Source organism: Gracilinanus agilis, chromosome 3 (genome assembly GCF_016433145.1).
Source record: "Gracilinanus agilis isolate LMUSP501 chromosome 3, AgileGrace, whole genome shotgun sequence".
Taxonomy (NCBI): Eukaryota; Metazoa; Chordata; class Mammalia; order Didelphimorphia; family Didelphidae; genus Gracilinanus; species Gracilinanus agilis.
Genome location: NC_058132.1, coordinates 22896935 through 22921789, shown reverse-complemented (window position 1 = coordinate 22921789; position 24855 = coordinate 22896935). Strand labels below are relative to the sequence as shown.

The following is a 24855-nucleotide window of genomic DNA, read 5'->3' as shown; positions in this document are numbered from 1 at the left end:
TACTAGAGGCATTACACCCAAGGGGAATCGTGTGTGGACTCCATGAAAAGAGAAAGGACTTCAAGACCCTGAAACACTCGCAGTTGTGAATCACTCTTTACCGCACTTACACCCAAGAGAATCCAGGAGTCAGCTTGAATTGGCTTTGGAGAAGCAATTATTAAAATTTTAGCATGAACATTTATACCTGAAAAATTGGTGAATGCTCTAAATTAGAACTTGCTCGATCATTTCATTGATTGTTTAGACTTACAAACACAATGACAAAAATATTAATAATGCAGATTAAACTTCAAAGTCTTCAAAGTTGGTTGTTAAAAGTTGCTCGTACTTTGCCAGTACACTCCTGCTTGTATCCCACACGTATGTCTCATTACCATCCTAGGCTGAGTTTGTGCCCATTATTCTCACATATTTTGTGTGCATTTGTGGGTGCATGAGCACAATTTCTGTGACTATATACCATCTTAGCACAAGCCTTTGCTAAAAGCTAAGGATAATTTAGCCGATTTTCTAAAAGTCGATTGTTAATGGTAAGCATACCAGAAAGGGATCAAGAAGTATAGTGTTAGTAGCATAGGACCCAGGGCTGTCCCTAGAACCCAAGACTGTCATCTTCTGAAGATCCAGTGGATAAGTAGGAGTGCTAGTGAATGTGGGGGAGTGGCCCCAGAGGAGGCATTACCTGGACAGCGGGTGACCAATCTCACTTCTTTCCTCTCCAGTGGGCAGGCACCAGTCAGGCTGAGATGTCAGGAAGGGGCTGTGTTGGGCAGATCGAAGGCACGCCCATTATAAACCCATTAGAAAGTTCTCGTTATTCATTATTGTTTGGGGAAGCGAATTATTAACTTATATCTACTTGGCCCATGGCCCAAACGTCTACTTTTCCATCTAAGGGAAGCTCACAAGGGAATTCAGTTGGTTTCACCTCTCCAAAACTCTCTTGCTACAACTCTGAACCCCTCCCTGCCTCGGGGTATGTCCAATGGGATTTGAGAGGGGAAGGCTATGGGAAGAACTTGGTGACTCAAAGCAAGAAACCCCGGTGAGTCCAGAAACAAGACCAGAACCAAAGTCCAAGACCATAAAACTCTTAAAGAAGGAAAAGAAATGAACCTAGAGGTAGAGGTGAAGCTATCTTAGTCCTTCAGAGAAAGAGAAAGAATAAAAGCTGGGAGGTGCTTCCTGGTGAATCGGGACAGGGAACTTATTAGGGCTGGTGTCGGGACCAGCCTCCACGTCTTTGTCCATCATTAAACAGATACTCCAAGAGATCCAGGTGGGGCAGAACTTGGTGTCAGAACTCATGGATATTCCCCACAGAGGCTTCAGCCCTTGGAAAAGGTTTCTTCTCACAGGTGAGAGACGGAGCTTGGGAAAGTGAGAGATGGGGGCATCATCAGTCTTAATGAGAAATGAAAAAAGAAAGAATTAGATTTTGTCTCCTGGTGAATGGTCCTACTATAAGAAAGCTGACTGGGGGAGAAGTGGAAATGATTGCTTGAAGGGCAAAAGAAAGAGCCCCGGTCTGTAGGTCAGGAGAAATGGATCCTACTCCTGATTCTGACATTAAGACAAATAAATGTGCAGCTCTGAGTCAGTTAGGTCCTTCTTTGGGCCTCCATTTCCTTTTACTTTATTATATTTTCCATATTCCAAATTTTATAATAATTTGTTTTACTATATTTTAAGCATAATATAAATATTATATGTTTTAAATTTAAATTTATATTTTAATTAATTTAAAATTGAATTAGTTGTTTGCTTAAGGAATTTCCACCTCTAAAATTCTGACATTATGATAAAAGATTGCCAGATTCTTTGAATTTAATGTTTATGATTTCAATTCTACGATTCTTTCTATAACATTCCATATTCTGATCCTGTAACCAGCAAAAGATGAAATGACTGAGGAAACAAAGATTTGATCTTCTGAGCATATCAATATATCAAGCAATGGATGCCAATTGCCTAACAAATTGAGACCAAGCCCCTCCCTCAGTTTAGGTACCGATTCTGAATACAGGAGGAGACAGACTTTTTGTACACTTCAAACAATGAAAAACAAGACTCATTATTTAAAAGTAAATAACACATTAGGTAATCTGATTTCTAATTGGAGGAGAGATTAGGGATTTTCCATGTCATGAGGGAGTGAGAAAGTGAATAGATTTAATTCTCTGAATTCAGGAAAAGAGCCCTCCCTAAGTATCTGTAAACAATCAGAAGAACATGGAAATAATAATGGATTGACAAATTTTCAGATAACTTATAAGGGTTGCTTGAGATGTACAGTTATGAGAAAACTCTTTTCTTACCTCAATCTTAGAATCTGACTGTTTCTGATTAATATAACCCAGGTCCTTGGTTAAGGGGCTCTAAACAACAGGTATGGATGGTCCAATTTCCCAGCACCATAGGGCTGGGTTCAAAAAATATGATCAAGTTTTCTCCTAATTCTCACAATTAAGTCAATTTTCTCTCAGGACAGAATTTTGACTAGGCTCATAATTAAATAGAAAGGGAATGAAACTAACTTCCAGTATGGAGTCACAAGATGGAATCAATGGGGTTCACTTAATTCCCACAATTAACCACTAGGTGTCCTAATCCTTTTAATCCTGTACAATTTACAATTTCTTTTGATTTAGGGAAATTCCCCCTCCTCCCATGGATCACCTATCCTGTAAGCAAATCTAAAGGCCTTTTTCATAATCATAAACAGAATTACATGACAGGTAACAGATCAAAACTACTTAAAAGGCTCATAATATAATGATTTTGAGAAGAGACATTTATATGTCCCCAAAGAAATCAAGAAAACTTCAACATAAACAGCAGGAAACCAAAGCTCTATATGGTAGGGGTTCTGAGTGGCGTTTTGTGGCATCAGATTGTTAAGACAGGAAAAAGAAAATGAGAACAACCAGACTAGTGGTTAGCCCATGTTGATCTGACGCTATGGGGTTTGGACTTTATTTTATACTGGTTTCAAACGAAGAACACAAAGAAAGAGTCACAACTGTGAAGGAGTTACAAATCATATACAATCCATTAAAGTCTAAAAAGTAGAGATATAGGTACAAGGACAAGGGCCAAATTCCAACCACCAATTAGTAGGGGTTAATTCTGGGAGCAGAAATATATTTCATGGAGATGTTTACTAATTGCGTTCTGCCTTGATTTACAGATCTGCACCTGGTCAGATAGTCTGGCTTCAGTCTTATCTCTATCTTTGTCTGTGTCCAGCCTTGACTCTATTTTTTAGAGTTCAGGCTTCTTAATTATCAAGGAGAGAAATTTTTAACTCAGTAGTTGCTGGTCTGCTAAGGACCCAGAGTTTTTCAATAAGTCTATAATGTTTTTCCAATAAGAAAAGGTATGGCTCATAAGAGGTGTCAAAAGAGGGGTCTCAGATTTTTATCTATTCTCTTATTGGCTTCCCACAAAAGGCCAAAGCAATAAATAATTATCATCAATACTAATACACGTCAAGTTTACATGTATCCCAGGAACATATTCCCGACATTTAATCAGCATATTTTGAGTCCCAGGTGTCTCATATAATTGTCTGGTCCCCAGATATCTTCTCTTGAGTATCCTGGAAATGGTTTCAGTCTCTGAAGGGGACTTTCTTTCTCTGGTTCAAAGTGATTTGGAATCCTGATTAAAATCTGCCCAAATCTGCTAGTAACAAGACAACACAATTTAGTATATACAATCTCTTAAATTTGGTTTTCCAAACTTAAAACTTCTAAGAATTTCAGTTTTTTATATACCACTTGCTTGTTCCTACCTTTCCCTAAACCTTATATTTGATATAAGAATCCTTTAAAAAATCATGAAGATTTGACTATAAAATTAACTCTTCTATCTTTTGAAATTATGAGAGAAATACTTAAAAATGAGAAATTCTGCCTCTGTTTGAACATTCTGGAGTTTGTACCTCTTCCTGGATGTAGTTAGGTGAAGGGACAGGAGGAAAAAAAAAGCTGATGTAGATATGGGAATGAGTGTGTGGAGGCGATGATTAACCTTCCTTCCTGGGTCCCAAGCTCAGTTTTCTCTAGATGGAGAAATATTTCAATTCTCTTCCTTATCTAACCAGCTATAAGAGTCTGTCCTGGATGTATGTAAGCCAAAGCAAAGGGTGCAGATTATCCTTTTTGTTTTTCCGGGTTCTTGAATTGCCTTGATGGATTCTCAGCCTTCTTCAAATTCAGATGGATCTCCCCAATACTCTACATTCAAAGACAGCTGGGGGGTGCCCCAGTGCACAGAGTACCAGGCCTAGAGTTAGAAAGGCTTGATTCAAATCCAGAGTCTGGCACATAATAAGCATTTAGTAAATGCTTGTTTTTTTCATTCTCCTTCACTCCAAGGGTAGGTCTTGTTGAGTGTAGATTTCTTCTGTATAATTAGAAAAATGTTGTGCCCCAGGACTCTGTTCCCCAGAATTCCTTTAGTATTCCCCCAAATTCTTTTATATCTTTCCACCACGTTGTGTGTTCGTGTTATGTATATGGTTGTGGGTAACCCCGCCTCTCGCTCTCTCTTTTCCTGTGTGCGTGGCTGGGTGAGCTCCCTTTTACCCTAGCTTGTTTATTTTTCTTCAAGTTATTAGTTAATAAATCCTTATAAAAATATAATACTTGAAGTATTTGGATATTAATTTTAATTCTCACACTTATCCAAATAGGGATAAATAGTTCAAATGTTATTATCCCCTTTTTACAGATAGAAAGACTAAGATTATGGGGAAAGAGTGGCCAAGGTGGGACTGAAATTTGTATACTATACTGCTTAATGTTCTGATGCTGAACTGTCCCCTCACCCCTCAATTCAGCCAGCCTGGTTCTCAGAGGATGAGCACACCAGCCATTGTGGGGTCCATACAGGAAGTTTCTCTAGCTCAGCTGGGACTGGCAGAACTTGGGCTCCTAGAGTAGATCCTCTGGGGTCCATCATTATCTCTGGGCCCCCTAATGCAGCCCCAGAGGAGGGCAGTAGGATGTGTGGCCCTAACACATGTTAGCTGGTTGATTACCAGATGTCCACTGAGTCTAGGTGATGAGGAAGAGTTCCTGAAATGCTGGCTGGATCCCAAGATTAGCCCTTCAGAGCCTTTCCTCACCTTCACTCCTACTGGGTTCTCTTCTTTCTCTCCAAGAATGTGACTTTGGACAAACCAGTTCCTCTCTGTCTGGGTCCGAGTTTCTCCTATTATAAAACAAGGGGCTTGTGATAAATGATCTTTCCATTTTTTTCTAAGACCAAAATTTGGTGTTCTATGCTTGAAGGTATCATCCAGCAATAGCATCCGATGTTCTGCGACCTACTGATTCTGTTTGTGTATCTCCAAGAGGCGACGTCCTCCTTGGCTCCTTCTGGCTTCTGAATCCAAGGAAGCTCCCAGGGTAGGTCCATGATGCGTCCCTCTCCTTGATCCGTGAGTCTCATTGATGTCTTGGTCTCGTTCCCCTCTCCCAGCCTCTCTCCTTACCTCGTGGAGCTCTCAAGGTGCCGCCCAGCTCACCATCGTTTCCCAACCATCCATTGCTGTCGTGGGTGAGAATGTCCTTCTCTCCCTCCATGGCCTCCAGGAGGGAAGTTTTTCGACCCTGACCTGGTATCAAGGACTGGACTTTTTGGACGCCGTCCTGTCCTATAGTGCGGACACAGGGACGGTGACCACAGGCCTTGCGTTTACCCTTCGGGAGAGCCTCCAACCCAATGGATCCCTCATCATCAATGGCGTCAGCTTGACTGACTCTGGAAACTACAGCGTCCTCGTGCACAGCAGAGGGAGTGGACTGATGTCAGCCACAGGAAGTTTTCGAGTGTTCGGTGAGAGCCGCTCTGGAGCTGGAGTCCGTGGTCAGGGCTTTTTGGGTAGGGGGAAATCCTTCTTTCTTCACACCTATTTCTATCCCTCGGAGGTTTACTTGCTCTCAGAGAGAGGACAAATGCTCAGAGTCAGGATATTGGAGTCAAAATCCCAATCCTAGAAGAAGGGGAGGTAAGTCACTAAGTTCTGTCCGTGGTCCCTGATGTGGTGACCAGATTCAGAGAAGTGGCGCAGGGGAGCTGTGAGCCTGCCCTGGAGGAAAAAAGGAGTGGGGCAGAGAAGGGGGGGAGGGATGTGCCCCATCCTCCAAAGCCCCCAACTCTTGGGAGGAGGATGGGAGAAGTAGGGAAGTACGAGGTGGTGGGGGGTCTCGGGATGCTTAGAGTCAAGGCCACAACGTGGGGGCCTAAAGCTCTCCTTTGCCAAGGAAGTCTATTTCGTGACTTTCAGGACCTCGGCCAGGTAACTGGAGTTTCACAGGCCAAATGATTAAAGGAAAGAATCTTGGTGGTGACCAGGAAGACTCTGATGATGACTCACTGTGTTAAAATGCTAGGACTTGAAACCAGAAGACCAGAGTTCAAATTCTGACTGCTCCTGACTACCTGGAAGGGAACTTAGGGGTTATTGAATCAGTTTCCCTTTCATTTTACAGCTGAGGAAACTGAGACCCAGGGATGGTCCAACCATTTGTCTAGAGTCACACAGTGAGTGACAGAACTGGGATCTTGTCCTCTCTGATGTCTGCCTAAATTTCCAGCACTAAAAATGAATACAATTCTCGCCTCTAGTTGTTGCATTATTCTAATTTCCATGGTGTATCACCATGGAGCTGGAACCCATGAACAAATTAAGTTCCAAACAGTGCAGATTCAAATACATAGGCCACTTTGAGGGGATTTGTGATTTACACCAATAAGAACCTAACTGTATTTAAAAAAATATTCTTGGGAGTCAGTGACACATTGTAAAGTCACTGACAGAAGAATTAATTATTGTCGTGAGTAAAAAAAAATAGTTGATAACAAAATAAAAATATAAAGGAATTTAAAAACCTCCATTTAAAAAGAGATGGTGGGGGCAGCTGGGTGGCTCACTGGAATGAGAGCCAGGTGTAGAGACTGGAGGTCCTAGGTTCAAATCTAGCCTCCAACACTTTCCAGCTGTTTGACCCTGGGCAAGTCACCTCACCCCCATTGCCTAGCCCTTACCACTCTTCTGCCTTAGAACCAATATACAGTATTGATTCTAAAACAGAAGGTAGGGGCTTTAATAAAAATAAATAAATAAATAAAGTAAAAAGAGATGGTCCACTATTTTCAGAATTTCCAATTTCTCTATAAGAAGATATTTAGATATTTTCAGCAGTTATTTTTAAAAAATTAAGAATATCCACCAGGAATCACTTGTAGATGCCATGCATGATCTTAGCCATCACCATCATTCATATATATATATATATTACATATGTATAATATATCATATAACTATATTATATAATATAATACACACACACACACACTTCAGTACAGAATGAAGACACAAGACAAAGAAGTTTCTGTTCATCATAATCACCCATGAATGTTATCCTTGTTTGCTTGTTTGTTTGTTTTTAAACCCTTAACGTCTGTGTATTGGCTCCTTGGTAGAAGAATGGTAAGGGTGGGCAATGGGGGTCAAGTGACTTGCCCAGGGTCACACAGCTGGGAAGTGTCTGAGGCTGGACTTGAACCTAGGACCTCCCGTCTCTAGGCCTGACTCTTAATCCACTGAACTACCCAGCTGCCCCCATTTGTTTGTTTGTTTTTAAAAGAAAAACAGCATCTTTCTCTAGGAGTTCATAACTTGGAGTCCATTCAATAATTTAAAAATATTTTGGAAACTACACTTTAGTCGAATTGGTTTCTTTTGTAATTCTATGTATTTCCTTTTGTGCATTTAAAAACATGATTCTAAGAAGGGATCTTCAGGCTTCAACAGACTGTCCAAGGGCTCTATTGATGTAAAAGATTGAGAACCCCTGGTTTGAGTCCATATTGATTTTTCTAATGTTCTCTAATGCTGGTCTCCCCTCATAAATGAATATTTTGTTGTTGCTTAGTCCTTTCAATTATGTGTAATTCTTTGTGACCCATGTGAGGTCCTTTTTTTCCTCTCCTATCTTTTGGGGCAGCTGGTGGTACAGTGGATAGAGCACTGCTCCTAGAGATAGGAAGACCTGAATTAAAATCCAGCCTCAGGTACCTCCTAGTTGTGTGACCCTGGCAAGTCATTTAACCACGATCTGCTTCAATTTTCCTATCTATAAAACCGGAGGTCATAATAGCATCCACCTCCTAGCATTGTCCTAAAGATCAAATGAAATCACATTTGTAAAGCCCTTTTCAAATTCTAAAGTGCTAAGAAAATTCTATATTACTCATTTAAATCTTTTGCCTTTGCTCCTAACCACTCTAGACCTCAGTTTCCTTTGAAGTGAGGGAGTTAAATTATCCAAGACCTCCTCTCCACTCTCAATCCACATGAGGGGGGCAGCTGTGTGGCTCAGTGGGTTGAGAGTCAGGCCTAGAGATGGGAGTTCCTGGGTTCAAATCTGACCGCAGACACTTCCTAGCTGTGTGACCCTGGGCAAGTCACTTGACTCCCATTGCCTAGCCTTTACTGCTCTTCTGCCTTGGAGCCAATACACAGTATTGACTCCAGGATGGAAGGTGAGGGTTAAAAAAAAATAAATCCACATGAGGATTGGCTAAAGAAATTGGGCACATTGAGTCTGAGCTAGATGGCACTGTGGTGCACAGAAGGCTACACCAGGAGTCAGGAAGCCTTGCCTTCCAGAGTTCAAGTCTGATCTCAGACATTTACAAGCTGTGTGACCCTGGGCAAGTCACTTAGCCTTGTTGGCCTCAGTTTCCTCATCTGTAAAATGAGCTGGAGAAGAAAATGGCACACCGCTCAGGGATCTCTGCCAAGAAAACCCCAAATAGGGTCACAAAGAGTCCGACATGACTAAAAATGACTAAACCACGACAGCCTTGGCAATGGAAGGAACAAACAGGAGAGAATGAGCCTTGATCTGCTTGGCCCAGAGAGAAAAACCAGGAGCAGTGAGGGGAAGAGGTAGAGAGGCACATTTAGGCACCAGGTCAGAGAATCCTTCCTGATCATTTGAGTGCAAAGTAGATGAGTCCATGGCCTCCTTCTGTGATGCTGTAGACTCATCTGTCTTAGCCTCAGTTTCCCACTCTTCTCTAAACCCTGTGGTCTGGCCAGAACCTCTTTTGGCCTCAGTTTCTGCACCTGCAATTCTCTTTCCTGGAGCTCTTCTTGTGTGAGCCATTGGGCAGGCCACTCATCTACTCCGGCCTCAGTTTCCTCTTCTGTAAAATAATGGGGTCGGTCCAGATGCCCTCTAAGGTCCTTCCTAGATCTTAGCTTTAGGGTCTCGTGATCCTGTGGCAGCTCACAAATCCTTCCAAGAGGTGTCTTCCAAGTCCCAGACAAAGCCCAGCCTTGTACAGGAAGCCTTTCCCAGCACCCCTCCATTCCAGTGCCTTCCCTGGGACAGGATTCTCCATAGATGTGAGCGTTCTGTCTTCCTAGGAGCCTGCGAGCTCCGCGAGGGGAGGGACTTTCTTTTAATCCTCTGTGCTTAGCACGGTGGTGCCTCGCACACAGTAGGAGCTTAATAAATGTGTACGGACTGTCTGGCGATGTGGACCGCATGTGTGCCCTCAGCCTCTCTCCCTCTCTTTTGTTCCAGAGATGCCATCCAAACCCACCATCTTCTGGGAGGGTAGAAGCGACGTCGTTGAGTTCCAGACCCCGGGGAGGTTCTCGTGCGTCTCCCAGGACGTGGGTGTCAACATCCAGTGGTTCCTGAATAACACACACCTCCCGCTCGGCCCGCACCTGTCTCTGTCTTCGGATAACAGAACCCTCACCTTTGACAATGTCACCAGAAGGGACACCGGCTATTACCAGTGTGAAGTCTGGAATCTGGTGGGCGCCCAGAGCAGTGACAGCGCCTACCTGTTGGTCTACTGTGAGTGCTTGCCCTCCCCTCCTAGGACCCTAGCGTGTACCTCGCATCCTCCCTTAGCGGCATGAGCCGAGTAGGTAGTGAGGTGCCCATCAGAGGGCTGACACGTTAGGCATGAGAGATTCTTATTCAGGGTTGAGGTGGCCCCAACACGGTGCCTGGCACATAACTGGTGCTTTAGAGAAGTTAAATGGGTTCTAGGAAGCACTTACTTTCTCAGGCTTCTTATAAATTTCTCCCCCTTCTTGCATCCCAAGATGACCCTGCTGTTCCCCAAACTTGGCCTTCAGTGTCCATCTCTGTGTCTTGTATGAGTTTTCTCCCCTGCGTGGAATGCTCTCCCTTCTGCCACTTAGAATCCTTCCCTCCCCGATCCCCCCCCCCACTTGCCCAAATGCTGGTGTGCTATCGTACCCCTAAAAATTCTGCAAGGAGACTTCTCCTGATTTCATTAGTGTCAGTGCCTTTCTTCAGGGATTATCTCCCGGTTATCCTGCAAATATCTTCTGTGCATCCAGGGCAAGTAGGGGGTGCAGCAGAGAAGAGTGCCAGGCCTGGAGGCAGGAAGGCTCACCTTCCTGAGTTCAAATCTAGCCTCAGACACTTCATAGCTGCATGACCATGGACGAGTCACGTATCCCTGTTGATCTCAGACTCCTATAAAATGAGCTGGAGAAAGAAATGGCCAACCACTCTGGGATCTTTATCAAGAACACCCCAAATGGGGTCACGACTGAAACTCAAAAACAACTGAACATGGCCCTGGGCCAGTGACTTAACCCCCATTGCCTAGCCCTTACCACTCTTCTACTTTGGAGCTAATATGCAACATTGATTCTAAGACAGAAAGTAAGGGGTTAAAAAAAAAAAGAAAAGAAAAATGACTAAACAACAACATCAATGCCAGCTAGCTGCTTGCATGTCGTCTCCTTCTGCCCATTAGACTACCCATTAGACCGTGGATGATTCTCTTTGTCTTTTTCCTTGTAGCCTGTCTCTTTCTATCCCTAGCACTTAGCCCAGTATCTAGAACCTGGTAGGTGCTTAAAAAATCATTGTCGACTTGACATAGATTAGATTAGAGTGGGAAGGACTTTAGGGATCAGAGAGTCCAACTATCACATTTTGTGACCTTGAACAAGTCTCCAAATCTCTGTGGGCCTCAGTTTCCTTTTCTCTAAAGGGTGAAGACTCAGTGGACTCTAACCCTTCCTCCCACTATGATACAAGAGATTCCAATGACTGCTTATTCCCAGAATCTAAGCCTAGGAGTGATGGGAAGAAAGAGGCAAGGAGGCAAAAACTTCTTAAGAATTAAAGGCTGGAAGGTTGACTCTCTAGTGTTCAAAGTTCTGCTAATAATTGTTGCTTAGATAAACCTTGCTTTGTAATTCCTTTCCATGGGAAAACTCCAAGTGATGCACAACCTTGGGGGTTAATTGCAGCCCTGCTATTTTGTGGAAAAGGAAACAGGGGCCCAAAGCCCATGAGCATGAGCTGGCCAAGCCTGGGTTATCTGGTTCCATGACCAGTGATTTCATTAAAGGAGCACATTCGTTCTGGAGTCAGTAGATCCAAGTTTGAATCCTGCCCTTGTGTGGGTATCTGGAATGAGGGAGGTGATAAACCTTCTGGGATTCTGGGACAGGAATCCTGTGCCCCTTGGCATAGAAAACAACAGGTAGTGGACTTGGCTGGGCAAGGCCCCTGTGGGGAGGAAGAAGATACCTGGACCTGAGCAGGCTCAAAGTAATGGGAAAGAATTATGTCCATTTAGCCAAGCAAGCTTAGATACCAATTGTCCTCTGCTCTGGAAACTTACATGGACAAGGGTGTGACTGAGGCCAGTAAGGGACAAGCATCATCATCATCATCATCATCATCATCATCATCATCATCATCATCATCATCAACATGATGATGATGATGATGACGACAACAACAATAGTAATGGTAATAATCTAACTAGATTCATTTTGACCAATTCAGTCCTGTTTATTTCTATTAATTCAAATTAAATTCAAATAGTTTAAATTAATTTTATTTCAATTCAATTCAATTCAATTAATATTAGTCTTCTTTGGTATTCTTTTAACCAGTTACTTCAATTCAGTTAGATATATTTCAGTACTCTAATTCCATTCTGTTATTTTCAATGAGAGCCAAATTAATTTCATTTCAAGGTAGTGCAACTCATTTCAATTCTCTTCACCTAAACAATTCAATTCAATCAGTTCAGTTCAGCTAAATACATTTCAAGTCTATTTATTAAATGGTTTTCAATTCAATTTATATCAATATTTGATTCCTTTCCATTTGATAAATTGTCATTCAATTCGATTTGACCTTTCAGCATTGATCATTGAGCATTTACTATGAGGGCAGTGATGGTGAACCTTTTAGAGATTGCATGTTGTGCCCCACCCAAGTGCCAGGTGCCCTCCACTCCTCCCTACCCCACACAGGGGGTGGTGGGGGGAAAGCATTCCCACTGGGCTGCTGGGCAGATGGAAGGGTGAAGTGAGGAATGTCTTTAGTGAGTATAAAAAGGTGGAAGGAGTGACCTGAACGCTCTGCTCCCCTCCTACTCTGCCTCCTATGAGCCACCCACCTTATACGCCCCCCCCCCATGAGCTCCCATTGGGCTGTTGAGCAGAGGGGAAGGTGATATGAAAAAAATGTCATCAGGTATGGTGGAGAGGGGGAAGGGGGGAAGGGAGTAGCTCTGTCCGAGTCTCTCTGCCTTTCTAGTAACAAAATCCTGGGGTGGGGTGGGTGGCAGGGGGGGGGGTACATATACCCACAGAGAGCACTTTGCATGGCATCTTTGTCACATGTGCCATAGGTTTGCCATCAGTGTTCTGCGCAGTGTGCTGAGAGCTGGGGGCACAAAGAATGAGCCAATAAGCCCTGCCCTCAAAGAGCACATATACTAAGGCAGAAAGGAAACAGGCTTTTCTTAAGCTCCTCTTGTGTGCTAGGGCAGCTATGTGGCATCATGATGCATACAATACTATGGCCTGGAATCAGGAAGACTCATCTGATTTCAAATCTGTTCACAGGTACCTCCTAGCTGGGCAAGTTTTTTTTTCATCATATTTGCCTCAGTTTCCTCATCTATCAAATGAGCTGGAGAAGGAAATGGCAAACCACTACAGTATCTTTGCCAAGAAAACCTCAAATGGGATCACAAAGAATCAGTGAATTCCATTTCACTTATTTTATTTAAATTGAATTTTTTACATTCATTTCATTATATTTAAGTAATTTTAATTCAGATCTATTAAATTCAAATATATTCTATTTGGCTTACGTTAACACGCATCTGTTAAGCATTTACTACATTCAGACTCTTCTCTGGGGGCAAGGATGCACAGATAGTTATGACACAAATCCTGTATTTGGGGAGTTTGCAGTTAAATGTGAGGAAAGAGATGGATATGCACACACACACACACACACACACACACACACACACACACACACACACACAAATCAAGTGAGAGAGGGAGAATAGTAGAGAAGAAAGAAGGGTTCACCAAGTGTTGTGAGCAATAGGAAAGGGGAAGGAATCCTGTCCCTTATGGTGGGGGACTGAGAAAAGATTTCCTTGATTCTGAGCCCTTGATTCTGCTCTCCCCTATGCCATCCATGTGTGTCTGTCTAGCAGACAACTGGAAATGTGGGCTCTTCCAGAGGGAGAACCTGGAACCTCAAAGGCGTTGTCTCCTCTCTTTCTAGAGTGTGTGACCAAGCCCTGAATCAGGGCATTTAGATTTCAATGGCTCCACAAAGGTGTGATCATTAAAGCCCTGGGAAGGGACAAGATCAACACAGCGAATCACGAAGAGGAAGACAGAAGAGGGTCGAGGCTGGACAAGTCCTTTCACAATAGCCATGTTGAAAGGGTCTAGCAAGAGAAGGAGGAGCCCTGACATTCTGTTGGCTTTTTTTGTAGATGGACCAGACCAAGTCATGATTGTGTCCAACAATGGATCTGTTTGGGTTGACAACATTGCAGTGGAAATCAGCTCCAACCTCACATTGCAGTGTCTGGCTGAGTCCAATCCTGACCCCAACTATACCTGGTTTTTCAATGAATCTTCCCAGTTGGGTTATGGGACCAATTATTTCATCTCAAATGTCTCCAGTATTCATGAAGGAAGTTACAGGTGTTCAGTGGAAAACAGAGTGACTTCAAGGTCCAGCTCAGCATCTGTCATTGTCAGGGTGTTTGGTGAGTCCTATAAGGTGCTGCTGGACCTCCCCAGGTCCGTTCTTATTTCCTCAGAAGTGGAGTCACAGAAGTCAGAGTGGAATGGAAGAGCAGGGAATGTAAGAACTGGGAGAGGCCTTAGGTTAGGGGATGCCAGAGCTGGGAACAAATCTAGAACAGAGAATGTCAGAGATGGGAGGGTCCCCAGGATAGAAAATTTCAGAGTTGGGAGGACCCTTAGATCATGGAATGTCAGAGCTTAGAACCTATGTTCTAAGGGGAGATTGGAGGTCATCATCTCATTTTAAAGATCAGGAGAATGGGTCCCGAAGAGAAAGGAGACTCTCCAAGGCCACATTGCTAGCTACTTGTGAAACCAGGACCTGAACCCAGACTTGGACTTTTTGCCCTTAACCCCAGATCTTTGCTTGCTTGGGGACATTTCACCCACTTACCTCAGGGAGGAAATTCCTGGTTTCCTTTTCCTGGATCAATCAGAGAGGTAGAAAATGAGTCTTGTTTGGGTGGCTACAGGGAGAAGGAACAAAACCAAGTGAACATGTCAGGCACAAACCATTGAGCTTGGATTCCAAGGACCCAAGATGGAGCCTTGGCTCTACTCTTAATTCTCTATACAACCTTGATATGTCACTTCATGGTTCCAGATCTTAGTTTCCTCCTCTATGGAACGAGAGGGGCTGGATCAGATGATCTTGAAGGTCCCTGAGCCCAAGCTCCAGGAAGAGAACCTGGAACCTCAGAGGCATTGTCTCTTATTTTTCTAGAGAAGGTGACCAAACCAAATCTTTTGATCAGTGATGAATTCGTTGTGGAAGACAAGGGTGCGGTAAACTTTACCTGTGTAACTCCGGATACTGAGATCGAGGTTCAGTGGCTTTTGGACAATCAGAACCTTCTACTGAGTGACCGGCTGGTGCTGTCTCAGGGGAACCGAACGCTGACCATAACCCAGGCTCGGAGGGAGGATGCTGGGCAATATCAATGCATCACTCAGAATTTGATCAGCACCTCCAGCAGTGACCCAATAACTTTGACTGTGTACTGTAAGTGATCCTGTCCCATTCTTTTATCCAGAAAGTATTTATTACTGATGTCTCAAAAATGGATATCTTTAGGGAACAGCTGGGTGACTCAGTGAATTGAGAGTCAGGTCTAGAGATGGGAGGTCCTAGGTTCAAATCTGACCATAATTCCTAGCTCTATGACCCTGGACAAATCCCTTAATCCTCATTGCCTAGCCCTGACCTTTCTTCTGCCTTAGAACCAATAATACATAGTATTGATTCTAAGGTGGAAGGTAAGGTTTTGTTTTTTTTTTAAAATGGATATCTTTATTTGAATTTTGTACTGGCTACACAACACATGGCAAATCTTTAACCTTTTTTGTCCTTGAGGTGACTCCCTAAGATTGTAAGTGAAAGAGAAGGTACTGGCTTGCATTGGAAAAAAGAGGTTCCTCGTAGAAAACTCCCCTACATCAATGAAACCACAAGTCTACTTCCTATCTTACCTTCAACTTTTGTTCCTTTCTCATTCTATCCTTCCTCTCTCTTTCCCCATCAGAAGGTCATCTTTTATGAAAAGGAACATAAAACAAAAAAAGATTTAAAAGGCTGTTTAGAAAAACTAACCAATATATCAGTGAAATCTGAAATTCTAGGCAATGTTCTGCATCCACTGTGCCTACCTTTGGCAAAAAGGAGGTTTTTGTGTATTGGCCAGGCTTGGTCATTCAGTTTTCCTGTTATTGGAAATGTCATTCTTTCCATTCATTCTGTGCTTGTCAGTGTACACATGGATTCCCCAGCTCTCCTTTCTTCTCTTTGCATCAGTTTAGAGAAGTCTTCTCATATTTTTTTAAAGTCACATTCTTAAGGCACAGTAGGATTTTATCCCATTCATAGATCACACTTTCTTTAGCTTATATAGACATCTCCTTTGTTTCCATTTCTTTCCTTCTACTACAAACTGCTGCTGAAAATATTTTGGTGTTTCTTTTTATCATTGACCTCCTTGGACTGTATGCCTACCAGTGGGATTTCTGGGTCAAAAGATAAGGGCATTTTGGCCAACAAATGTGTATCCTAGGCATGATGCTGGAGGCTGAAGTTACAAAGAGAAAAATGAAAGCTTTCTTGCTCTTAAGGATCTTATATTCAATTCAAGGTAGGGTTGGGTGAGAAGAGATCCTAGGTTTTGAGCTGGAAGGGAATAATTTAGAGGCTATCTAGTCCAAGTCCTTTTTATAGATAAGGAATTTGAGGCCCAAAGACTCTAAGGGTCCTGTCTAACACCACACAAATATAATAACAATAATGGTTAGAACTTAGATAGCATTTTAAGGTTTGCAAAACACCTTATGTATGCTCTTCAGCTGAATATCACTGCAACCCTAGGAGTTCTCTTATTCCCATTTTATAGTTAAGGAAACTGAGGCTCAGGGAGATCAAGTGATTTAGCCAGGGTAAGTGAGACAGAATTTGAATTCAGGTGTTGCCTGACTCTGAGTGCAATGCTTTCCTAGGTCTCATCCCCATTTCCTACCTCCCACTTCTAATAGATTAGACCAGAGACCACAGAATCATAAAATGTTAGAGTTGGAAAGAACCTTGGAGATCATCTTGTCCAACACTTAATTTTAATTGAGGAAAATGACTCCTGAAAAGAAGGGAGGAGTACATCCAAGACTTGAATCCTGGGTTTGCTAACTCCCAATCTAGCATTCTTTCTCCTGGGCTGCCCCAACTGCCCCTGCAGCCTTTTGTTCTTGTTTCCCTCCTGTCCTTGCAGATGGACCTGACTCTCTTAATATCACAGCTGGGTCAAACGTAGTCAACAGCATGGAGACCAAGCTTGACTCTATGGTGATATTACAATGTAAGGCACATTCTTGGCCACCAGCCCAGTATCGTTGGTCCTTCAAAGGCTCCAACTCATTTGAGATGGATGGATATCAGCTCACTCTATGGCCCATAACCTGGAGTCATCAGGGAACTTACACATGCGAGGCATGGAACAACTTGACCCAACTGTCCCGCTCAGCCACAGTCACCATCAAGGTGGTTGGTGAGTCCCTGGGCTTGTGCCCCTGAACGGAGCCCTCTTTCTACGTTCCTTGGGTCATGGGGAGATAAAGATTTCAGGGACCTCTCACTTCCTGCTCATGGACTGGGAACGCGGAGATAGGAGGGGGTCTCTACGTGAAGCTATAAGTCAGAAGTCATGACAAATTGGGGCAATTGCCCTGGACTCCTGTGCTTTGGGGGGGGGTAACTGTGCAATGCTGACTTCAGGGGTACAGTATGTGATCTAATTCATCAGTATCCCTTCCTTGCTCCCCAGAGGGAGGAGTGGTACTCCATTCTCAAGAGATGATTCTGTGCCCATATGCTTTCGGAAAAGGTCTGGGTGTCACATCTGCCTCAGAATATCTCTGGACCTCTCACTGCCCCAGAAATATCTCTGGATCCCTCAGATCCCCCCAAATATATCCTTGGGTGCTCATCCTAGGACATGACTTTTGTTCTCCTGCCTTGCCTCCATCCCCATAGGCTTGCCAAATCACCCTTGGGATGTCCCTGACTCCTTCCCCAACATGTATGTGGGCTTCTCCCACCTACTGGGGATGTGCTGGGCCCACAACACCCCCAAAGGAATGCTCTCGAATCCCTGTTGCCTGCTTATGGCACTGGGCTACAAATCTGAATCTTTTTCCCCTGCATATTTCAGATTCCTCACTGTCTGCTGGAGAAATTGCTGGCATTGTGATTGGAGTTCTGGCTTTTGTTGCCCTTCTCATAGGACTGATTTATTTCCTGGTCATCAGGAAAAGGTACAGGTACCTTTTGGAATGGGAGGAAGGCCTCATTGGTTAGTCAGTCAACATTTCCTGTGCTCTCTTCCAAGGCAGGGAGGGTCAGTGAAAAGAGGCTGGTCCGGTCCTGGATTCAAATTCTTGCTCTTTGTGACTTTGTGCAAATCCTTTAATCACCCTGTGCCTGATTTGCTTTCTCTGTAAAAGTAGGGGTCCGGATTATGTGACCTCAAAATTTCCTTCTTATTCTAAAGAGATGATCCCAAGATGTCAAGGATGTCTGAGGTTCATTTCTCAGTCCTGTGGCCCCAGGAGTTTTGGGAGAGACTGTGAATGGTAATAGCTTCTGCTGCTCTTGTTCTTTGGGGTCCTCAAAAACTTTTCTCCATTGGAATAGGTAGTGTGCACTCTGAGGGAGGTAAAATAGATTTTATTCTCTTCCATTTTATGGGTGAAGCTCAAACAGGGGGAAGTCACCCAACCAGGATTCCAAACCAGGCTATTGTTCTCTCTTGACCACACCGTGAGGCCCTTGGAAGCCAGGCTGGAGGAGAAGACCACAGTCATAGTCAGAGAGAGAAATAATAAATTCTGGCCTATGTATGCAAAGAATGGAGTGAGAAGCCTGTCTAGAATGTCATTTGAGGGTCATTAGGGAACTGCAATGGCCAAATTCTGGGTGAGTCTCAGAGGGCTCCAGGGAAGAGGTAGTATTCTAGTTGGCCTTAAAGGACAGGGAAGATTTCAAAGACAGAGGGGGATTACTCTGCTAATATTCCTGCTATCTCTCCATCTTGGGGTTAGTTAGAAGGTCTGGATCCCATTTATATACTTCCTAGTCCTGGAGATGAAGCATTCAGTTTTCCAGAAGGGGGCAGGAACAACAACAACAACATCAGCATCATCATCCTCTATTTCAGGAAAGAAGACCCTCCTCCCAGGAAAGTAGACCCTCCTCCCAGGAAAGTAGAAGACTCTCCTCCGGAGCCCAATCATGGTAAGCGAAACCACTGATGGAACAGTTCAGGACCACCCTTGCCCCCAAATGAAATAAAACTCCTGTCCTTCCCTTCCAAAGAAAGTTATATTAAGAACCCAGGCATGAGAATCATGCTGTTTTTGAATCCTGGTGTCACTGTTAACTTATTTAGTATGAACTATGGGCAAGTTCCTTTGCTCCTCTGGACCTCAGTTTCCCTGAATGAGGAGGCTGAACAAGATGATCTTTAGGGACACTTCCTAATGTGGGACTATCAGTGGGTATCTCCAGGGCCTGTTTCTGCCTCTAGATATATTGGATTTCTTTCTTTCCAGATTATGAGATACCTGACATAGCTATACCAAGAGTTCCTGTGTTTCTTCCTTCGTTTCCAAAGGTGGGAAAAGCATCCTGGGGCCCCTTTTCTCATCTACAGAGGTGGAAAATCTGCAGACATCCATCCTTCTGCTCTTTCTCCGTCTCTTGGTTGTCCTCCAATGCCTGATATTTTCCACCTCCTGATTTGGGATTCTTCCCCTCTCTCTGTGGGACATGAAGCCAACCCCTTCCCAATCCAAGGCTTGGGCCTCTCCTTGTGGCAGATTCTCAGCTCCTTTTAGTTGGATTCCTTTCTTTAGTCATTCCTTTACTCTATTGGGGTCTGCTCTCCTTTGTGATTTACCTCTGGGAGATACACTGCTGTCCCTAGTCCCAAACCTTGACTTTCTCTGATGCACGGGGCCAGGATTGGAGGGTTTAGAATTTGGCCTGAATGAGGACTTTGGGTACACTTATACACAGTGCTATCCCCAACCCCTGACATGAACAATTTCAATTTGTCTCCCCAGGGCCCCCAGGACAACCCTGTCTATCAGGTATGTTCAGAGGGAGGTGGGTTTTTGAAGGTGTCTAAAGGAGGTTCCCTAAGCCTCCATTCCTCTCTCCTTTTATCTATGTGGACGGAAGGTTTAGAAATGCTAGGGATGGGAGGGGGAGGACAGATGAAATTCCATGATGAATAAGATGGAATGAATCTCATACATCGAAGAATGACAAGCTGGAAGGAACATTGGAGACCCCCCCAAACTCCCAGCCCAACTTCTTTATTTCCCAGTTGAAGTCCATGGAGGTTAAGTGACTTGTCCATGGACTTCATGGCTGTCCTTGTAGTAGAGTCGGCATTCAAAGTCAGTCCATGGCCTAGCCATCTTCCTCTGGCAGACATAGTTCCCTCCCTGTTGGGCCTCTTTCTCTAACCCTCACCCCCAACTCCAGGATCCCCTTCTTTTCTTCTGAAGTTCACAATGGTCTAGGTCCCATCTCTTATACTTTCTAGCTGCCTGACCAAAGGCACTTCTTTTAAATTCTCTTAACCTCAGTTTCCTCATCTGTAAAATGGGGATCCTAATTTGTCTTTGTATCCTTAGTGCTTGGATTATAGTTTGCACTTGATAAATGCTTGTTGATTGGTTAATTGAATGATAATACCTAAAGAACTGCCTTTCTGGAGTTGTTATGCGCAGGTCATGTGTGGAAAACACATGTAAGGTATCTCTATTATTATCTCATTAATAATAACAGCTAACATTTAGCTCCCATTAGAACGGGAGCTTTTTGAGGGCAGGAACCCTAAGGGTCTTCAGGAATCAAAGTCCAGCACTCCATCTCCTGCAGAGAAAATGCCTTCTAAATCATAAGGTGCCAGGGAAATGGGAGCTTGGCTAAAAGAGGAAGCCTGGGCTCACAGGGGGAAGTGACTTGCCCAAGATGACATTAGTCCATCTGGGTTTGGTGGTCTCAAACCTAGGAGCCCTGGACTTACCTCAACTCCATGAAGGATCTTGGTGGCACCTAGGGCTTTGGTGTGCTTTCTTAGAGAGCTAAGCTAATCTTGAAAATCACATGAGCTGGACTTTTTCTTTTTAAATCCTTACCTTCTGTCTTAGAATCAATAGTAAGTATCATTTCCAAGACAGAATGGCAATAAGGGCCAGGCAATGGGGGTTATGTGACTTGCTCAGGGTCACACAACTAGGAAGTATCTGAGGTTAAATTTGAAACCAGAACCTCCCGTCTTTGGACTTGGCTATCTCTCCACTGAGCCATCTAGGTGCCCCATGAGCTGGACTTTCAGCTGGGCTTTGTGATTAACAAAGAGCTTTCCCGAGGACTGTTCTGTGAGAGAGTAGACTTCAGCTGGGCCTTGAAGGATGGGTAGAATGAAAGCCAGTCAAGAGGAAGGGGAAGAGAAGTTACTGGCCTTGTTATTCTTCTCACCCAACCCTCCATCTCTTGCCTCTGAGCTTTTGTCCTCCAATGTCTGGAATGATGGTCATTTTTATCTTCTAGTTTCCCTGCCTTTCCCTTCAAGTTTCCACTCATCTATCTATCTATGAAGTTTCTATCATCTTCAAGCAGTCTTTTCTGGTCTTCCTTAATTCTGGTGCCTTCTCTCTGTCAATTATCTCCAATTTGTCCTCTCTACAGTTGCTTCCACTTGTCTCCTACATTAAATTGGGAGCTCCTTGAGGGCAGGAACTGTTTTTGTCTTTGTATCCCCAGCACTGAGCACGGTGCCTGGCATACAGCAGATACTAAATAAATGCTTGCAGACTCAAAGTCAGGAGATGGGGCTCAGAGTCCATCACAGACACTTCTTAACTGTATGACCCTGGGCAGGTTCCTAATCTTTCCTCATTTATAGGACTAAGGTTGCAACCCCATGTGCCTTAAAATTACTTTATCAAAAAAAAAAGGGGGGGCAGCTGGGTGGCTCAGTGGATTGAGAGCCAGGCCTAAAGATGCAATGCCCTGGGTTCAAATCTGGCCTCAGACATTTCCTAGCTGTGTGACCCTGGGCAAGTCTCTTAATCCCCTTTGCCCAGCTCTTACCAAGCTTCTACCTTGGAGCCAATACACAGTATTGACTCCAAGATGGAAGGTGAGGGTTTAAAAAAATTACGTTATCACCTCTAAAGCCCTGGAGAACAGCTGTCTGCTCTCACTGTTATGACTTTAGCAAAGGTGTCAGTCTGAGGGAGAATGAAGACATGGGTAGCCTGCTGCTGGGCTGGGTGAACACACACCACAGATTCTTCCTGGGCCATTTGGGAAACTGGATATGAGAGACAGGTTTGGGCAGTGGGGAGAACCTTGGGTCAGGAGAATTGGGCTCTAATCGCCATCCTGCTGGGCTGGCTGGGTGAACTTGGGTATGTTTGTTTTCCTCGTTGGCTATTAATTGCTTCCCCTGTAAAGTATAGGGCGCAGTGGTCTTGAAGAGTGCTCAGAGCTTGAAATTCTACTCAGGGACTCAAATAAGAATTTCTGGTTCTAAGATTTGAGCATTCTGTAATTCTAAAACATTACATTATTCTAAAAAGCTGTGATGCTAAAGGTCCATAATGTTAAAATTGATGAATTTAAGATTCTGAGTATGTATCTGAGTTCCCAGAATTCCAAGATAGTCTTAATTCTAAGACAAATTATCTCTTTGATTCATTGCCTCACTTTTCTTCTTTATTGTACAGAAAGAACTACCTGGCAGAAATAATCACTTTCCACTTCCCAGGAACCCACTGCCTAAAGAAGAGTCAGTGTATGAGGTACCTGGGTAGGGAGAACTAAGTCTTTGAAGCTGCTGGAAGAACACTATCCTTGGTATCCCTTGATGATCTTGCCAGGGGAGCCAAAGGGTGGTGTTCAAATCAAGAGCCGTTGCTGCGAAAATCCTCTGTCCTAGTTGGACCCTATCCAAAAGCTTGTGTCCAGTTGTACACATATCTGACATGCTGGAGCATATGTCAAAGAGGGCAACCAGGCAGGGGAAGGGGCTGGAAAGGATGGCCTGGAGGAATTGGGGATATCAAGCCTGAAGAAGAGAAGACTTAGCAGAGGCACCAGAGCCATCTTTTAAAAGACAATGGGTTGGGTTCCCTTGGGAGGTAGGGAGTTCCTTGTCCCCAACAATGTTCAAATACTAGCTGGATAGGCATTCTGTAGAGGGGAGGAGGAGGATCAGGGTTAGGTATTCTCTTAAGGATGCTTCTGGCTCTAACATTCCCACATTATTCTATATCTAAGATCCCATCTAACTTTCATATTCTATATCATAAGGTCCTTTAGAACTCTACCTTCCATGTTCTATGTTCTTCAATGTTCTAAGTTCCTTCCATTTTTGTTAGTCTATGTCCTCTGCTCTAAGGTCCTTCTGTTCCATGTTCTAAGGTCTCTTATTCTGACATTCTAAGATCCCTCCTAGCTCTCACATTCCTTGTTCTAAAGCCCTCTTCAGTTATTGCTTTCTCTGTTTTAAGAGCTCTCCCAGCTTTTACATTCCCTTTTATAAAACCTCTTCTAGCTCTGACATTCTCTGTTCTAATGACCTTCCAGCTCTTATTCTTTTTATTTTATGGGCCTTCACAGCTTTGACTTCCTCTATTCTAAGGGTCCTCCTATCTCCGACATTCTTTGTTCTTCCAGTTCTGACATTCCCTGTTCTAAGTGTCCTCTAGGCTTTTGTATTCCCTGTTCTAAGACTCCTCTCAACTATGATATTTTCTGTTCTAAGACTCATCCCCCACCCCGTTTCAGTTTATTATTCTATATATCTATGACTGAGGTTATGTAGCCTCTGTGCGACTTCTGTAAAGCAGCTTTTGTATTTCTAGGGACCTGGTAAGGGGTAAAGAGAGAGAGATTGGGGGTCAAACCATGGAGCAACTCGACCTGCATGCATGCATAAGTGCTTCTCGTTGCCTTTCTCACCAAGGGTGACTAACAGGTGTATGTGTGCACATGCATATGTGAGTGTGTAGTAACACCCCCTTTTTTTTTTGTTGAATAGAAATTGGCTAAACCATATACTGATGTGTATGTCATCATCAAACCAGACACTTAGTCTTTTTTTTTCCAACTTGGATTCAGAAGACCTGGTATGGAGCCCCCAATGCCACCATTTACCACTGCATGCTACTTGGCAGGCTGTCTCCTCTCTCTGGATCTCATTTTCTTCTCTGAAATAAAGACACTATTATGTTATCTTCTAGGGTTTCCATGAGCATATGAAGGGAAAAATTTACCTCAAGCACTTTGTCACTCTAAACCACCAAATAAAGGTCTATTACTATTTTGGTGGTTGTTGTCATTGTTATTATTAATTTCCAGGCTTCTTCCTTTTCTTTCTCCTTTCCCCTCTCCTTGTTCTTCCTTCTCCACTTCCTTTTCCATAATATATGCAGCATTTCACAGTCATCCCAGCCACTTGCCTCTATAAAGAAGGGAGCCAGAAATTAGTCATTTCTTCATGGGGCCAAGCTGGGTCACAATTGCATAGTTCAGCTTTGATCTTTTTTTGTTCTTTCCATTTACATTACTATAGTCATCCATTTCATCTTCCTGCACTTCTTGATTTTTTCATATTTTTGTCGGTTTCATTTCTTTTCTTCTTTTTAAAATCCTTCCCTTTTGTCTTAGAATACTAAGAATGGGTTCTAGGGCAGAAGAGTGATAAGGGCTAGGCAATTGGGATTAAATGACTTGCCCAGGGGCACACATATAGAAAAGTATATGAGGCCAGATTTAAAGAGGCCCCAAAAAGGCTAATACCAGATGTCCTCCCATCTCCAGGCCTGGATCTTTATTCCCTGAGTCACCTGGCTGCCCCTTAGGATTTATCTTTTTTTTTTTTTAACCTTCCTAGAAAGATACCATGCAATATAGAGAAGAATACTGCACTTGGGGATCATAAGAACTGCATTTTAGATCTCATTCTTCCTTTTTTTTTATTAAAAAAATTTTTAATTATATACTTAGTAACCACCACTACCACCACCACAAAACATTTAACTAAACAAATGCATAAAAAAGATCATCCACAAGGCCACAAACTCAACCTTGCTTACAAGTTGTTTAAAAACATGTTAATTCCATA

General features: G+C 43.4%; 1 protein-coding gene across 1 annotated transcript in view; it reads left to right on the top strand.

Moving 5' to 3' along the window:
• Window positions 1-24021, top strand: part of LOC123240855 (carcinoembryonic antigen-related cell adhesion molecule 5-like) — a 53860-nt gene extending 29839 nt beyond the window's left edge. The window contains exons 5-16 of the mRNA XM_044668568.1: window positions 1218-1361; window positions 5494-5850; window positions 9615-9896; window positions 13852-14130; window positions 14895-15173; window positions 16921-17196; window positions 17860-17962; window positions 18865-18941; window positions 19259-19320; window positions 19772-19798; window positions 22454-22528; window positions 23770-24021. Of these exons, the coding sequence (XP_044524503.1) occupies window positions 1218-1361; window positions 5494-5850; window positions 9615-9896; window positions 13852-14130; window positions 14895-15173; window positions 16921-17196; window positions 17860-17962; window positions 18865-18941; window positions 19259-19320; window positions 19772-19798; window positions 22454-22528; window positions 23770-23823 (2015 nt within the window). The 3' untranslated portion in view covers window positions 23824-24021. The remainder of the gene's footprint in view (window positions 1-1217; window positions 1362-5493; window positions 5851-9614; window positions 9897-13851; window positions 14131-14894; window positions 15174-16920; window positions 17197-17859; window positions 17963-18864; window positions 18942-19258; window positions 19321-19771; window positions 19799-22453; window positions 22529-23769) is intronic.
• Window positions 24022-24855: the final 834 nt, after the last annotated feature.